The 16,395-nt window shown below is 47.7% G+C and overlaps 9 protein-coding genes across 9 annotated transcripts; 5 read left to right on the top strand and 4 right to left on the bottom strand.

The window, feature by feature from the left end:
- The first annotated feature begins 156 nt into the window (after window positions 1-156).
- DFJ58DRAFT_808970 (uncharacterized protein) lies at window positions 157-776 on the top strand. The gene is made up of 2 exons (XM_041391331.1): window positions 157-233; window positions 284-776. The coding sequence occupies exons 1-2, from the start codon at window positions 202-204 to the stop codon at window positions 609-611; spliced, it is 360 nt and encodes a 119-aa protein (XP_041239359.1). The 5' UTR covers window positions 157-201; the 3' UTR covers window positions 612-776.
- A 600-nt stretch (window positions 777-1,376) lies between these two features.
- On the top strand, window positions 1,377-2,164 carry DFJ58DRAFT_808967 (uncharacterized protein; the record flags this gene model as incomplete). Its single annotated transcript, XM_041391330.1, has 1 exon — window positions 1,377-2,164. A coding segment is annotated over exon 1 (740 nt), but the record flags the coding sequence as incomplete, so codon positions are not given.
- Window positions 2,165-2,283: 119 nt separating this feature from the next.
- DFJ58DRAFT_808965 (uncharacterized protein) lies at window positions 2,284-3,825 on the top strand. Its single transcript, XM_041391329.1, has 4 exons — window positions 2,284-2,438; window positions 2,498-2,844; window positions 2,897-3,135; window positions 3,181-3,825. Exons 1-4 carry the CDS (start codon window positions 2,348-2,350, stop codon window positions 3,368-3,370), a joined length of 867 nt encoding a protein of 288 aa, XP_041239357.1. The 5' UTR covers window positions 2,284-2,347; the 3' UTR covers window positions 3,371-3,825.
- A 124-nt stretch (window positions 3,826-3,949) lies between these two features.
- DFJ58DRAFT_845103 (uncharacterized protein) lies at window positions 3,950-4,996 on the top strand (the record flags this gene model as incomplete). Its single annotated transcript, XM_041393131.1, has 4 exons — window positions 3,950-4,198; window positions 4,245-4,385; window positions 4,444-4,557; window positions 4,931-4,996. The coding sequence occupies 4 exons, from the start codon at window positions 3,950-3,952 to the stop codon at window positions 4,994-4,996; spliced, it is 570 nt and encodes a 189-aa protein (XP_041239356.1).
- Window positions 4,997-5,357: 361 nt separating this feature from the next.
- DFJ58DRAFT_845102 (uncharacterized protein) lies at window positions 5,358-8,035 on the bottom strand (the record flags this gene model as incomplete). Its single annotated transcript, XM_041393130.1, has 8 exons — window positions 5,358-5,621; window positions 5,691-6,011; window positions 6,063-6,100; window positions 6,147-6,519; window positions 6,574-6,608; window positions 6,774-7,252; window positions 7,298-7,634; window positions 7,708-8,035. 8 exons carry the CDS (start codon window positions 8,033-8,035, stop codon window positions 5,358-5,360), a joined length of 2,175 nt encoding a protein of 724 aa, XP_041239355.1.
- Window positions 8,036-8,356: 321 nt separating this feature from the next.
- Window positions 8,357-10,777, bottom strand: DFJ58DRAFT_845101 (uncharacterized protein; the record flags this gene model as incomplete). The annotated part of the gene is given in 8 exon segments (XM_041393129.1): window positions 8,357-8,540; window positions 8,659-9,010; window positions 9,085-9,144; window positions 9,173-9,250; window positions 9,300-9,409; window positions 9,429-9,997; window positions 10,105-10,425; window positions 10,511-10,777. 8 exon segments carry the CDS (start codon window positions 10,775-10,777, stop codon window positions 8,357-8,359), a joined length of 1,941 nt encoding a protein of 646 aa, XP_041239354.1.
- Window positions 10,778-11,234: 457 nt separating this feature from the next.
- On the bottom strand, window positions 11,235-14,347 carry DFJ58DRAFT_732561 (uncharacterized protein; the record flags this gene model as incomplete). The annotated part of the gene is made up of 6 exons (XM_041386185.1): window positions 11,235-11,581; window positions 11,640-12,235; window positions 12,471-13,468; window positions 13,518-13,808; window positions 13,863-13,930; window positions 13,987-14,347. The coding sequence occupies 6 exons, from the start codon at window positions 14,345-14,347 to the stop codon at window positions 11,235-11,237; spliced, it is 2,661 nt and encodes an 886-aa protein (XP_041239353.1).
- Window positions 14,348-14,435: 88 nt separating this feature from the next.
- Window positions 14,436-14,988, top strand: DFJ58DRAFT_732560 (uncharacterized protein; the record flags this gene model as incomplete). The annotated part of the gene is made up of 3 exons (XM_041386184.1): window positions 14,436-14,570; window positions 14,622-14,895; window positions 14,945-14,988. 3 exons carry the CDS (start codon window positions 14,436-14,438, stop codon window positions 14,986-14,988), a joined length of 453 nt encoding a protein of 150 aa, XP_041239352.1.
- A 253-nt stretch (window positions 14,989-15,241) lies between these two features.
- Window positions 15,242-16,330, bottom strand: DFJ58DRAFT_732559 (uncharacterized protein; the record flags this gene model as incomplete). Its single annotated transcript, XM_041386183.1, has 5 exons — window positions 15,242-15,266; window positions 15,417-15,724; window positions 15,776-15,872; window positions 15,955-16,009; window positions 16,060-16,330. 5 exons carry the CDS (start codon window positions 16,328-16,330, stop codon window positions 15,242-15,244), a joined length of 756 nt encoding a protein of 251 aa, XP_041239351.1.
- Window positions 16,331-16,395: the final 65 nt, after the last annotated feature.

Genomic DNA, 16,395 nt, shown 5'->3' with positions numbered 1-16,395 from the left:
AGCTTCTGAAGACTGTGAACAAGGAAGAAATCGCACATGCCACTGGTGGCCTTCACTAGGCTTGCTAGGACGGACAAGTTGGGTCGTCGGCAATTGCCAAGAATGCATGATGTGACTAAAAACCACGTGCACATTACGCGACGCGTTTGATTCAGACTGAAACCTTACTTACTCGGCCAACCACATATTCAAACGTTAAGGATGACAGGCGCTAACTACATGGGAGGGAAAAGGTTAGTGGACACCAAAATTTATCATGGTTACTCAGATTTCGTATATATAGGAATGCTGCTCGAGCGCGGACCAAAGACAGTACAGGTCGGGTTCAGAAGCGACATTTCGGTCAACAGAGATTGGCAGCTGCATTATGCAACACAAAGGAAGAAAGGGGAAAGCCTGAAAGGATGTCCCTGAAGTCTGTTTTACATCAAATCAATCTGGCTCATGCACAACGAGACGCGAAAATCAAAGGCAGTCGCCCCTCCATAGCGCATAGTATAAGCACATCGCGCGACCCATCATTCGCCCACGGCACCTCATTCGGCGCCCCAAACCGCCGCAAACAACCTTCGAAGATACTTCGAACGCTTGATCTTTCTGATCGTATGTGATATATCCCCTGATATATCTCGACCTGTCTTATATACTATGCGCTGATCGTGTCAGCGGTGGCCTATCGTGATGCAATTGACCGCATATTATCAATCCCTCTGTCAGAAATGATTGGCCTTCCCTTGCAAGGAAAGCCATCCCACACCGAAGATGGCGACCCTGGCATTGATCCCGACGAAGATCCTCCCCTGCCTATCGATGCTGACAGCGAGTCGGACGTTCAGGTAAAATCAGAGAGAACGGTGAGCATCCGAGTAGGACGCTGACCATATCCTAGTTTCAAGGAACGTCTAGTGACATTTTCTTTCACACCAGTCGATCTTCAGGAAGCGCTAGCCATTTGTTCCCAATGGATAACGATGATGATAGAGAAAACCTTCGTGGATCCATACTCACCCACGATCTTTTAGACCCGCAGGGATATCCCACACCTCCGTCAAACAGCTTTCCGTTTTCTTTTGGTTCTAATTCTCAAGGAAAAGAGGAGTACATTCTCGACATGGACACGTCACCACCCTCATCGCAGGGTTCCTTTTCACAGTTGCGTGGTGGATGGAGTTCCAACCACGAACATTTCTTACCACGATCGCCATCCTCCTCCACTTCTCCGATTGGTTCCCCTGCACCCATTGTTACGCACGATTCTCCTGGGTCCTTCGGATGGGATAGCTCCATCAAGTGCAGCAGTCCTATATCACAGTCTCTCTGCCACACGAGTGATGTTAAGCAATTTTCAGCCTCATCCTTCGAAACACAATACGGTCCTATAACTCCTCAGAAGGCTCAGAAGATGTTCCACGCTGCCAAAGCTTCGGAAGCGGCTGTGAAATCCTTCACTGAGATATCTAACGCGGGACATCTTACACCTTTCAAGCCCCCATATTTTACCACTCGAACCGAACCTGTGGAATCACACTCTTTCAATTCGTCACACGGATTTTCTTCTTTCGGCTCAGATATACATGACACTGGATTGCCTTTGGACATTCTCAACGACCCGGACCCATGGGCGACCATCGGAAAGATTCTAAACCTTGAGATCGTGGAGACGCACGACAATGATGATATCACTTTTACTCGCGGTCGGGAGGGTGTCGGCTATGTCAGGTGTCGTTTGGACGAAACAGCACATATATGGAATCCACCACATAATTCGACGATAAGTCTGCAACCGGTCAAATCAGAATGCGAAGATCAATCCAAGGCGACGATGAACGACGAGGTGGAAGAGCACTTGGGGGAAACCACCGACCGTTGTCGCCATCATTCTCAACATTCTGAAGGTTCACAGTCGGAAGAAAGACCTTCGCCTGATCATTCCAATCTAGTCAAAGACATGAAAATCACAGCTCAGAACGAGCCACTTTGTATGTTGACGGTGGCAGAGTCGGAGATACAAACAGAGTCACCTTGCATCCCTACTGCACTCGCGCATCGAGTCTCTCCCCGGGATGTACAATGCAGTAGAATAGATGACGATGATATGTATCGGGGGCCCTGTTTGTTTGGGGACTCAGACGAAGAAGATGAATAGTTTTCGACGGAACATTTTGTACCAGTCTTATAATTGTGCCACATACTTACTAAGAGAACCACAATCACGAGTCACCTGACTTGACGCGTCTTATATATATATATAAGATGATACTTCAACATCATTCCCGTGCTAAACCTGAAGTTTCCGTCACTAGCCCGGGCCCTCTAGCTAGTCCATATACTAGTATACCGTCGAGTCATGCAAGATTTTCATCATCCAATGATACTACCTGCGACGGCGTCGGGAATGCGTGGTCAATATAATGCCGAAGCCCACCGAGCAACATATGGTGTGCTTCGTGTTCATTATCTGTAGTGCGCAAAGCTCAAACCTCATTCACTAATACAGACCATATCTCGTCGATTCTAGACAATGAACCCGCATCTGCAAATACACAGATACCACCTGCGCTTGTCTTCTACGCGGCACGGAACATCCTGCACCCCACTTTGATTCTGGGACAGATCCCAGATTTACTTGATTGCCTAGCCATGGTTGACACTTTCCGGAGATATGCAGTCGAGGCGTCTTCTGTTGCGTTGTCGTGGCAGAAGTACTATGCGAAGGAACTTAGTTCTGATCCAGACATGATACTACTCACAGAAAGAGAGCTAAAGAAAATCCAAGATTATGCTACGAACGACGAACGTGACAGGCTGCATTATATCTTGGTCACTAAGAATCTGTGTCTATTGGTGCGTTTCTCAGGTTTCAAGCTCGACCTCGTTTTAGCTTCATTTCAGATAGCATGTTTACTACCTTATGACGGCACCGGAGTCGTGTATGCTTGCAAAACATCTGAACGACTATTTTCCGGGATGCTTCCCGGGTCACGATATACCGTCTAAGCTATTGTTTCAACACGGACTTTCCGACAGTGAGAAACAGATTATGGAAGACGCGTATCAAGGATGTAAGGAGTGGATACTGGACGTCACCCAATGGGAAGAGGAACGCGAACAAGAACAGGAGCAGTTGCTTGCGACGTGAGTCTTTCCATGGTCTCCATGACAGAGGCTAACAGTCTTTAGCTTAACTGTAGAACAAGCTGACGCCGCATTCCAGGAGGCCTTTCGAGAGAAATTTCCTCCGCCATGTTCTCAGGAAGAACTAGTTTCAGATTTGGATGACTACTTGAACACCGTGGAGAGAATGATTCGCAGGTTGGAAGATTATTTTCCTTCCGCCAAGGTTCTGGAGAGATTAAAGCGAGCGACCTGAATGACATTATGCTCCGTCTCATAGACCGTTGTGAGTTTTGGATCATGCTGATATATGCACCCCTCAATACGGAGAGCAAGTCACAGATTTCCTTATCCGGAAAACAGACAGGCGACAGGCTGCTCCTGGTGCACCCCATATCGGTATTGAGCGCGCAGCCATAGTAGATACACAGCACAGTACTAGTCCCAGGCTGCTGACAGTAAAATGTATCTATGTAAACAACGTTTATATGGAAAGCCGCGCTTTGTTACCACCCGTGACATGGGCCAAAAATGGTAGTCACAAGTTGAAGACTCCGTACACCTCTAAAGATTAATGCGATCGACAACCTGTGGGTTCCATATGAGTATAGCGCGGCTGTCCGGCTTTTTGTCCTGCAGTTACAGTACTCACTGCGGAAGTGAGAAACTGATCAGACCATATTCCGAGGGAGAAAGCGCAAGTGAGCAGACACAAAACGTACCTAGCTGTTAATCCGATGCAAATCCGACGTATCGTAGATTTTGAAGCAAAGCCTTCGTTTCGGTTTGGTCCACAGCTACAAACGTAAACAGATCCTTTTCGGACTTCGCCACCATGTCTTTTCCGACGTCCATTTATTCTCTTCAAATGCTTGCTATTCCAACGTTGACTGACCCGGGAAATCCACTCTTTCGACAGTCTGCATACGATTGGATTTCAGTGAGGTACCTTTTTCGAAAAATTTCTCTAAGTCCATCGTTAACTCGCACTATGTTGGACGACGCACATAAGATCAAGCTTGAACTACCTTCGAAACTACAGGCATTCAGTTTTACCTTTGAAACCAAGCGACCAGGGCCTATGGTAAGTTTAGATTTAAATACAACCAACTAACTAAGTACCTCTGTAGACAGTCGAAATCACGCTCAGATGGCCCACCAAGCGGCCCAGATTACTACAAGTTCCTGAACATGTCGACCTCAGCGCGACCGAACCCAAAACTCCTGACCGACTTCAAGTCATGCGCTGGCAAGAGGCCCAGAAATATAAAGTAAGTACTATGCATCCTTGTAGCTAGGTAATTATACTAACTAATACATGCTTGGAAGAAGTCTGCAGCTGGAACCATGGCAAGGATCGACGCAGAAGAGACCTTCGATAGTAGCGACACGGAGAAAGAGACTCTGGCAGAGTTCACCCGCTGGTACAAGGCCAAGGGGGCTGTAAGTTTGTTCCTCTGGCCATCAGGAAATTCACACATTCCTTATTTTGCCCTTAAACAGACTTATTCACACTTAACCACCTTGTTGAAAGTGGATCTACTTGTCCGAAATTTCAACTTGAATGTATTAAGAAAAAAAATGTTGAGATGTATTAATGGACATGTTTTATTATGTTTCACATTAAAAAAATACAAGATGTGCCAGGTGAATGATGTGAGAGAGAGAAAACAAGGTTTTGAAATAAGTGAGATAAGCTGATTAAGGACTGTTAAGGAATGTGTGAATTTACTGATGCTGTCCGCGATATTGGCACTCAATATTATCTATCAGTTGAACGACCTAGCTCAAACTTCTCTCATCAATGATACCATAGCATGAGGTCATGGGTATACAGAGCAGGGGAACAGACTCGGGTTTGAGTCGTGGCCTGCATCAGTAAATCACTCGGTTCTGTACAGAACTGTACAGAACTGTACAGTGTGACAGGCCGACAGCTTGGTCCCTTCTATACAGCTCACTACAGTACTACTTCACTCTGTAGATCTCTGTACAGATAACTCACAGACACCCAGAGAAGGGCTCTTGTACCAATAAAATATAATTGTGCCGCTGCTGCTAGCTGCTCGACTGTTCACACATGTACACACAAGCAAAAATTGACAAAATCAATAATAGCATTCAATCAGATGCATACTACACTAAATGACGCTCGAGATAGAATCAATGCGGGGCAATAATGTCAAGAATAGAAAGACGTCAATCAAGGATGATTTTCAAATGAGAATGTCTCGAAGCGTCATTCACATTGCCGTCGACTTTGTAGGACTCCGCCCTGTGAGAACTTCATCAGCATGCAATACTTCGAAAGCAAAAACTCCTTGCCATCCAGCTGCAGCCCAGGAACGAAGTTGCCGTGCTAATTTCGGTCCATGGTAAGGGTCACGCATGATCGATTCCAGGTTAGTGAGCATAGCAGTATACAAAGAAGAGTATTCCTTTGCGGTGAACTTCGGAAATGATTTTCCACTGCCGTTCTTAGCAAAGCCATCTAGGACACAATTAACCTATCAAACATGTGGTCAGTGTGTTGTTAGTAGGACATGGAAGGACGAAAAAATACCCGCGGTGCAAACCAGTGCCAAGCACTCTAGCGGTAAAGACTTCTGGAAGACCTCAGGTCTCCTGCGAGCAACACGGTAAGACCCTGTATAGAAGAAAGAGATAGAAGCCTCGCGGAGCACAGGATGAGAGGCGTTTTCGGTTTTCCCATTTTCATCTACACCGTTGCATAAGAAAATAGCGTCTTTGAGCAACTCCGTGGCAGCTTCTTCAACCCAGGCAGCACGTTGTTGGGGTGGGACATGAGATGGAGGTATGAGGTCGTACATGGAGGGCACAATACTGGCAACGGTCTTCTTGAGGTCCGAGCGCCACGTTGATAAATCCTCATACAGCTAACATAACAGCACGTTAGATATCGGATGCGTGCCAATGAATGCACACACCAGTTTTGCCATATCATGCTTGCGATCAGGCCAAATACCTGGTAGACACGTCAGTAAAATATCTCGACAGCAAAAAAGACCTACCCTCTTCGACTTGTTGACCACCCTCGAGCCATTCGACGAGCGAAGCCATGAGTATCTCGTTGATGGAACCTGTCAAATCTTTCGCTAGTTTGGGGAATGGGTTCTCTATCGCGTGTTGGGCGCGGCACTCGCTCTTTGTAACCTCAAGGAAGTTTTTCCATCGTGGACCATACCAGCCTAGTTGAGTGGCTCTAGGCCCATCACCTGATTCCTTCACTTTTGCTGATGTAGTCTTGACGTTTGTGTCCTTTGACTTGGAAGACTTTGTCTCGGCGTGACGTAGGAGGTCAAGAACTTGTGGATCAGGAAGTCGAGGGCGTCCATTTTTCTGGTGGTGGCGCTGTAAGACATCATCTGGCTTAGGTTCAGCCGGCTGCCAAACAAACAGAAAATTAGTAGGCTTTCAGGAAACTAAATAAAACTATACCTTGGTCGTGGTATCATCAGTACTGGAGATATCATCTGCCAAAGATCTTTTCTGCGTTAATGTCACCTTCATCACGTGAATATTGAAAATCGAAGTCGGTTGGAAGAGCACGAGCGACATGGGGTTGAGACGGTAAATCTTCTTTTGAGAAACCTGTCGCTCGTTTAGTATTTCATGATGGTGATCATGATTTTGCTTACCAGGATGTTCAGTCACACGCCCCTGCGCTGCTCCCCAGCCAACTTCATTGTCCGTGTGATCTTCGTCGTCGTCGTCGTCGTCGTCGTCGTCGTCGTCGTCGTCGTCGTCGTCGTCGTCGTCGTCGTCGTCGTCGTCGTCGTCGTCGTCGTCGTCGTCGTCGTCGTCGTCGTCGTCGTCGTCGTCGTCGTCGTCGTCGTCGTCGTCGTCGTCGTCGTCGTCGTCGTCGTTGTCGTCGTCGTCGTCGTCGTCGTCGTCGTCGTCGTCGTCGTTGTCCGTCGTCGTCGTCGTCGTCGTCGTCGTCGTCGTTGTCGTCGTTGTCGTCGTTGTCGTTGTCGTCGTCGTTGTCGTCGTTGTCGTTGTCGTTGTCGTTGTCGTCGTCGTCAGTATTTCCATCGCCACCCTCACTAGATGTCTCCGTGCTTTCAGCTCCTGAATCTTGCGGTCCGTTGTTGACTGGCCGAAGGGTAGGATCCAGGTTCTGGAATAAGTCTGAGTTAGCATCAGGCTGACGTGCAGCTAGAACCTGCTGAAAGAGCCTGCTTTCTCCCTGGCTGCAGCCACAAAAGGGTTGTTGAGTGCCTGCAGGTCAGGCTCTGTACCAGGGGGAACGATTAACTGAGAAAAACCAAAGCGTGCACCCGCTTCACGATGTACGAAACTGGGTTGGAGGTTTGGGGGCTCGACAGTCGAGGCAACGGGAGTAGTTTTCTTCGTCAATGTAGCTTTTTTTCCCCGTGGTTTCGAAGGCGCAGAATCCATGGACTCGACAGTTGAGGCAACGGGAGCAGGTTTTCTTCGCCACTGTAGCTTTTTCCCCCTGTGGTCTCGAAGGCGCAGAATCCATCGGCTTGCCAGAGGCACTATATGGTGGAGGGGGCTTCTGATGTATTCAGAGTGATCAGTCTGTTACTACAAGTAAAAAACGAAAAAAACCTTCATCCGGCCTCTCTTGCGAGGCGGGTTCTGGAGCAAGCGGATTGGTAGGGATACTAGAGTCGAGGGAGGTGGAGCCTTTGGGCTGGCTGGTACGTGCTGGGGCACCCAAGAGTGCTCCAATGATCTCGAGTTGACTAACTCTACCTCCTGTTCCAGCACCAGGACGTCCAGAACGTTGAGTAGGCTGCTGCGACGACGATGGGTGCTTCAGCCTCAGCCCGCGATTTCTTGGTTGACACATCTTGCCCATCAGAATCCGCGGCTTTGCGCTTTGTCTTCCTCTTCTTAGGGCTAGTGCGAGCTGGGTCCTGACGTGAGATGGCATCTGAGGCTGACACCAGGGAGAAACTGGCACGAAGGAAACAAAAAACTTACCTTGATGGCTTTTAATAAGGAATGTATCGCAATTACTATGACTCGAGCTCGGCGTGGGTAACAGCGTGGAATTTTAGTGAAGTCAGAATCAACGTGTTCAGAGATATTAGTCGAGTGTTGGCCTGCAGGCATGATACAAATGATGTGGTTGAGTAATGATGTAGTCGTATGGTATCATGTTGTGCGGAGGTTAGCGCGATTATATATATCATCAGTGACTCAAACAAATCCAATTGAAATGACATAATGAATCAGATGCGTTTTCAAGTTCCTATCTCCGAGTCTTGGACCTCTTCGGCTTGGGCATAGCTTCCATCGTCCATCGATAATCTATGACTCGCTTGTTCTTGTTGCCCGGCAGAGTCCCAGCAACCGACTGTGACATCTTTTCCTCAACACTTGGGCCCTCCTTCTCATCTTTCTCATCCTGTTCCTTGAGTGCCCTGAGCAACCACCTTGAAACCAGGAGTTCGGGTGAGGGCTCATCCATCGGAAGGTCCGCAAGATGTTTATTCAACACCGTAAGCACGTCGTCGAAATGCACGTTTTTTCAGGTTTTTCATGAGCTCATACCAATCCAACACAACAGGAATGAGGCTTTTGAAGTATGGATGGATTTGTTCAGTAAGCTCCTTGACGTAGTGCTCATCGTGCCAAAAAAATGATGTTTTACTATCGCAGCATGTCTTGAACTTCGAGGCAGACCACTCGTGCGGTATCCAATTGTGGCTCTTGTCGAGAATACGCTTCATGCCAAGGGGACCCCTGAACTCGATGAGAATCCATATGAAGACATAGAACATGGACTCGAGGTCGTCTTGGTAGCAGTGCTTGATTAGGGGGGGTGGGTATGGTCTCGAACTTGAGGCCCCCTTAAGCTCGAGCACATCAGTTGGAGTCTTGAGGTGGAGCTGCAGGAGAAGTGCTCGGGACATGAAGGGTAATGTGCCCTAAATACAACGTTCAACGTTGATTTCTCAACTAACTCAAAAGAAATACTGATGGTGCCCCCAACAGTGTAACTCTGATTCTTCAAGATCTTCACGGCAAACTCCCAATCTATCAGCATTCCGTGGGTTGCCGTTACCATCGTCCTCGATCATGGCATTGAAGAGACTACAATCGCGGTGAAGAACATTGCGTTGTTCAACTGCTTCCTTCTGAACTAAAGATAGGTCAGTAAATGCTCGCGCATCACAATGTATGATACTTACTTTGCACGATATCCCGTACCGAGGCCAGCAACTCGTACTTTGTGCGGAATTTGTGTAAAGGTCGTCCCCGGGGTTTCAAGACCACTGCGAATGTGAGTACGGAATGTACCCTGCAGACTTCGCACGGACCTGTAGCGATATTCCACTGTTTGATCCACCTTGCCAGGGGTGACCTCAACGAGCCAATATTCAACCAGCTGGGGGACACCACGGACGCCTTTCATCTTCTCCATCATCTTGATTTCATTCAAGGCTTCTTTATTTCCTCCAATGGCCCAGTAGTCCTTGATTATAAACTCCTCATCATTCTTCCTCACATGATAGCAAACAGTACCGCGGCCCACAAGACCCTGCCTCGAAAAAATAATATCCAAAATGTCATAAAAATGGTCGTTGACCCGTATCTTCCCGATTGGCTCTGGCAGAGGTTCGAGAAGAGGATCCTGAGGGATCTCTATTGGGAGTTCCACTGGGAAGCTACCGTCATCTTCATCGGCGTTATCCTCGGTAGGTTCTGTCTCCAAGTCAATCTGAGGAGTGGTACTAGCAAGTGAAGATGTACTCTCGAACTGGGGGGGGATGTGCTCTCGATCTGGCCCGGGGAGTGAGTTGGTGCGACGTCCTGGGATGAACCTTCGTTCTGCAGGAGGCAAGTAGAATGTGTTTTGAGAGTCTGCGGAAGTGTATGCGCGAATATGCTGATTGTGGTGTCGTATCCGATGCACTCAAGATTACCAAATACAACGCATGACAAGATATACAAGTATCTGTCTGGTTCTTGATCGATGTTAGTGCAAGGGCTTACGACACCTCCGGAATGGTCGTACAGGTGGACACGAAGATCGCGATACCCATTGCACAAGGATATCAGCAGCGCAAACCGTCTCCAGGGTTGGTGCTTTAGAAGAAGGTATGCTTTGGTATCGAGAGTCTTCACAAGGGTGCTCGAAGGTTTGTATGCGCTGGATGTCAACTCGCATACCGCTTTGATCGTATCCCACCTAGCTTCAACATCGTCTAGTAGGGTAAGATCTGGTTTGCGCGGGATTTCTTCACCAGGTACTGGGCGTGATGAATTTGCCGCACTCCAGGTGCGTGATAAGTTGCGTGTATGAGCAAGATCAGGCTGCAATGCAAGGAGGGCCGTAGAAACAACATTGAAGAATGATGAGAAGATGCTGTTCTGTCGTTAATGGACCCTCCGAGGCTACAGCTGAGGAAGACAGGCAGTCCAAGTCCCTGTCCTCCCCGTCGTCTGACTTCGATCCTTCATCCGTCAAAAGGTCTGCATCAGCGAATGGCAGCATGCTCTCGGTAGCTTCACTTGTAGATGCCAGCGGTGCATCCAGCCCCCCAGAGGCTAGTAACTCGGTTTTGTTCGTTTCATCGATCAACACCCATTCTCCCGACTTCTCTTTTGTGCCACTCTCAGTTCCTCCTCGCTCACTTTTTTTCGTAGTTCGTCCCTGTCCATGCATTGTTGGAAGGGGCCAATTCCATCGACGCTTTTGAGTGTTATATAGCGGCACCATGGGAGCTCCATCTGGAGCCAGAGAAAAAGCTTCCAGATCATCGAGCTGACTGTCGGGGGGTATCTTGCTTAACGGAACCACAAGATCCTCCACTTTGGGGACTTCAACGGTGCATGACTGGAATATAAGAGATAAGGTATGGCTGAGCTCGTCTTTGTTGGTAAACGCAGGCTCATGGAGTATCAAGCGGTTGAGTTCAGAAGTTGTGAGTTCATCCATCACTTTTATATTATGGATGGGGGGAGCTGTCAAGAAGGATGACAGTTTTTTCCCTAGGTCGATTGTTCTGGCGTGTCTCGCAGTTGGCATAACGAGGCATAGAACTCCGAAAAAACCATGCTAGCATACATATGGAAAGTAAAGAAATGATAGCACACAAAATGGTCTTATCTCGAATCAAATACTATGCTGATAGGGCGAAGAATGTGTGTTTTTCCCAATACTCATTCAACCAAAACTCCGCGGCATGCTCCATGCTATTATAAACAGTGAGGCGTTTATCTGCAGTGGCTCCAAAGCGAGGAACAAGATTTATAGGCGCCCTTAGTTGAGAGAGCGGAATCACGTCCCCCATCCGAACACCATTTGAGCGTTTTGAGCGTTTGAGTACATGAAGTTGCGTAGTTGCATCACGATCATGCGAGATATCGAAGCGTTGCACGTAGCTGAGAAATTGGTCTTTCCATGACCATGATGTGCCGCTCTTACCAATAGGCCGCATGATCAGTCTGATCTGGGCGACAGTGTGACCTATACAGGGTACAGTTGAGGCTGAGACAAGTATTGTGACACAAGACAGAATTCACACCTGAAAGTCCACTACTAGGCCATGAAAAGCCCGCACTAGTTTGAACGATAGCTGTGTCATAACGACCTAAATTCCAGGGGTGGCAGGGTGGGGCACAATTTAGTGTTTGAGCTGGTCTGATAGTGTGAGCATCGTGAAATTCTGTTTCTTGTAAGCGAACTTTGAACCAGACTTGAACCCTGTCAAAAGGAAGGATATCCGTATGTGCCCCTCTTCTTGGACCGCCTATTGCATGGATGTGTTGGTCTCCACAAGTCGCCTCACGCTGAATGAAATCAGCGATAGCTGGTCGCAGATCTGGAAGGGAAAATTTGATGGCGACGTCGTCGATAGAGATCTTCCTAATGGACGCATCGTATGCAATATGAAATGCAGTGCGGCCGACGACAAATGAACGTAATGGAAGAGGTACGGAACCCAGGGGTCTGTACTGCAATGCCCTAGCAATGGCAAAATAGCTGATGACAGGACGACGTGGGAGTTCCTGCACCGCGGAAAGTTCGATTGGAGTGTCAGCATCGGCATCGGCATCGTCAGCGTCAGCATCGATGTTGATGTTCTCCAGCTGCTCAGTAGTCTGTTTTGCATCCAAAAGGCTAGTGGCGAGCTCAAAGCGCTGACACTTTTCGGCACGGTCCAAGTGTCAACATATCTGAGGATTGTAGTTGTGATTGTTGCTTGCCCTTGCAGGGTCTTTGATTTCAGTCACATGCGCATGTTCTGTGACATCCGCAGACCACTGTCTGATGACCCCAGAGTTGCGAATGCTTGGAACAATGTTCTGCATTAACTCCAACTTGGGTATATGCCAATTGGCAATAGGTCTATTACCCTTCCCTCAGCGAACTCCCGCAGCGATAATTGAATCCTTGTTTGAATGAAACTCGTCCAATGCGCCTGATATCATCGTCGTCGATGCGTGGTGACTGCACACGATAACGGAACTGCATGAGTGCGCGTACGGCAGTGAGAACACCAGGAGCTGCGTCCACACATACTGCAATGATGTATCGTTGAACATCACGATGACAACGACCGGTAACCTGTTTCAGTTTCGAAATGCCTCCGTGGAAGTGCTGATAACCAGTGATCGGCTGCAAAACAGAAAACCGGAAATCAATCTCGGACTCTCCGACTGCACAAATGAGCCATTGCGCGTCATGGTCCCAGAATTCTTTATGAATGTGGTGAAGGTCTTCCGGTGTAAAGAAATGAGATGGTTCCGCGAGTATCCAGTCTCGAACGAACGGCTCAGCAACCCCATTCAGGCGGAACTTCTGTGCCTCGCGGAAGAAGGCCTCGATATCGAGGGGATCAGCGCGTGAACGCACAACTGTAAGCTGCGCAAGAGTCGTGGATTTCATCCGAGGTTCATGCTGGAAGGCATCCCCGAACTGCTTATACATTGCCATGGTCACTGGCGATGTTTTGCCACCGACCGTTGCTAACATCATGGCTTCAGGGGTGTCAGCAATATAACTGGCAAGCGGGGTGAAGCAATAACGACTGTTGCCAATGGGATCCGATAGCATGACGCCATGTCGAGCTGCCTGTTTCAGAGGTTCAAGAACGATGTCCAAACATTCATGTATGAGGCGATCCTCCAATACACCCTTCATTTGTGTCTTCTTATGCACGAACTTCGGGACCGGTAGTAGAGCGGTGAGAACGAAAGCACTCGAAGACGATTTTAGACGTATATTCATATGTATGTTTGCAAGGCTTATAAGAAGTGGGTGAGCAACGCGATCGCCTGTTAAGGCAGTGATGTTCGTCTTGTCGGAGGATAGGATGGTACCGAGGAGGGTCGCACCACTAGGTATAGCCGCCTTCAAGGATAAATAAGCCAGAGACACCGAAAGTCAACATGGTACGCACCTGCATATCCCAAGCATCATTTCCCGTCATCCATTCAGTATATACACGACACCGCTTCTCTGCAGTAGTGTACACCTTGCGAGGCCTGGAATCAATACGATTGTGAAATATGGGGTTGTTGAAGATGCTGGCGATGCATTCTAGAGGGTCGCGCCAATATAAAACTACCGGTGACTTTGTTGCATGCGATGTGGGTATTACTTTGGACATCCAACGCGGACCACTGGGGAGCATTTCAGCTCGACCCCGTAGTTCTTTAGCTGAGGAGAATGACAAAGGTAATTCTTTGATCTAGAAAGTCCAACAGTTATGGAATGGTAACCAGTATGAAGTTCGGACACTCACCATTTCAAGCGATAGGAAGGAATCGATCTTGCCCATGCTCAGGCCCGAACGAAGCAGCCATGCCGCAACTTGCCAATCTCTTCGACCACTAATGGATAGTAAAGGTTGTTCTTGCGATACACACTATTTTCGTCAGCGTCAAATAGGTTCAAAAAGGTGTAGCCATCCTGATAGGCAAGTGGAGGGTCAGGATAGTATTCAGTTACTTCACCGCCCTCATCCATAATTCCACCTCCCATGATATTCTCTTCATCACCGAATTCACCGCCATCATCACCAAAGTCAACTACCATCGCCTCGCCTCCGAGTTCTGGTTCATGAGAAATGTCGTGCTCGATATTCACTGGGTCCAAGGGTGGAATGAGGGAATTAAGCTTGATGATATCTTCTAGCCACGTGTTGCAGCCAGACCAGGGCTGGCTCATATGGCGAGCGACAGATGTGTGGTCCTTCAGAATTTTTCCGCACGATGGACATTGAGGCATAAGGGTAAGGGTGAGACATACGACAGTCATCATTAACCTTCTGATCGATATTTCGGCATTTTCCAATACTGACTTAAACAATACTACCATGAACATAACCAAACTGCGATCTCTATCAGCACGCGCATCAGGGATGGATGAGCAGATCTCCCGTTTACATCATCACGAAGGACCATCGGGTGCATATGACATATACAATGTTCTTCATTCTGTCAATTCCTTGGTGATGTCGATCTTGAAATTCGCTTTTTCGATGTACCTTACATTTTAACAGTCCATACAGGATCCAACCGACTCTGAGGCCAACCTGGTGTTGGACCTTGTAAGAGCTAAGCGGCAAGTTTATCTAGCGCAAAAGACACTGGCGGACTGTATAATACGCGAGAACGAAGTGTTGGCAAACTTACTCCGATATCGAGCTGAAGAAGCAGAAAAACGACTGGAGGACGCGGATGTTGGATTAGGGTGCATGCGAATCGCATTTAAGAAGAATGGATGGAGTCATTTTCCTCATCCGACTCAAACACGCGATGGCCGCCTACAAACTGGTAAGCTAACGATACGAAACTTGATGCAGGAGGTTGATTATCCCAGTAGAAGATGCTGAACGTGGTCGTCACCTCACCGTCCAGCTTGATTGATCCGAGCGCTCCCTCTTCACATTATTATGATACTCAACTTATGTATATGCTGTTGTTGCATGAATATTTCGCTATGCAGTGTTGTTTGTTGTATGTCCTCTCAGGCATGAATGAACATATGCGTCTCACTCAGATCTTAAACTATCTTCACTGCGGCTGTTTAAGTTTGATCATTCAATTTGAAGCCAAGTCATATCGTACGAAACTGAGTCGTATAGACCTAGAGAAAAGTACTATGTAACTACTACCTATATTAGTTGATAAATTCTTGAATTATACTGTAGAACTGTGAGTAACTGGAGACAATGTATACTTTGCAGCCACTGTTGGCTGTGACTTTGGCGGAACTGTGGACTCTGTGGCTCACTGTCGTGGGAACATGATTTGTGTACATTCTGTGGAGAAATTTGTGATTTACTGATGCGTACTGGAAGAACCTTTGAAGTTCTGCTAGTTCGTCGTCCGTCAGGTTGTCCATTGCATTCAGAATAGCGAGAAACTTCTTGTTGCATGCCTTCCCCCTGAAACGATCAACATCCACAGTATCGTCGGCTTGCTCATCCAAGCTGCAAAATGTAGCGGCGCCGGCGAGCGCCCAGATGAACCTCAAGTTCTTGAGCTTTTCTTCCTCCGTCTCACCGAGAAATTCATGGCGCAAGCCATACCAAATAAACCGGATAACGTTGGACATGATGAATGGATGTTGGAATTTTGCTTTGATAATGACCTCCCCATCCTGAAAAAAATCTAGTTAAGCCTCCTGCAACGTGTGAAAATGAAAAAGTACCTGATCAAAGGTGTAGATATGCATAAAAGCGAGACCGTCAACATCCACCGTGATCTTGTTGATCACTCGTTTGCGATAGACAATAGGGGGTGTGGTACTATGTAGTGGGGGGGAATAGTTGATATGCGTTGAAGATGCCGTCGCGCGCAAATTCAACGAATTTCCCACGTGTGACTGACAGCGCATTTGAGACATGCATGTGGTGTTTATCCAATATGAAGTCCTCGAACATCACTAATAGAATGAGGTCAGTATAATGTTCATGATCGACGTGTAAGGCTTACCATCGGGTCCGAAACAACGCAGCACCGCATCCTGGATCACCTTCGTTAACATGGCCTTTTTCGAGGCTTTACCAATTGTCATCGCGTTCTCGCTGAACAGCTCATGCGTGACGAGTTTCATCGCGGCTTTCACCGTCTGCTTTATCACATCCTTGGAGAGTTTGATGAGGGGTTGGGATGTTGACGATGACGAGCTTTCGGATACGGGTTGGTCAGAGACGTCTTGTGGGCGCGTTGTTGGGTAGGGTTCCATACGTGTTGTAGGTGGCATCGGTCGTCGGTTATCTCATTTTTTTGGTAGCGTTGCCAGGCCCATTGTCTAAATGTATATCAGTA

The sequence above is a fragment of the Suillus subalutaceus genome (genome assembly GCF_016647625.1).
Source record: "Suillus subalutaceus strain FC151 chromosome Unknown DFJ58scaffold_128, whole genome shotgun sequence".
Classification (NCBI taxonomy): Eukaryota; Fungi; Basidiomycota; class Agaricomycetes; order Boletales; family Suillaceae; genus Suillus; species Suillus subalutaceus.
This window is presented reverse-complemented; position numbering and strand designations above follow the sequence as displayed.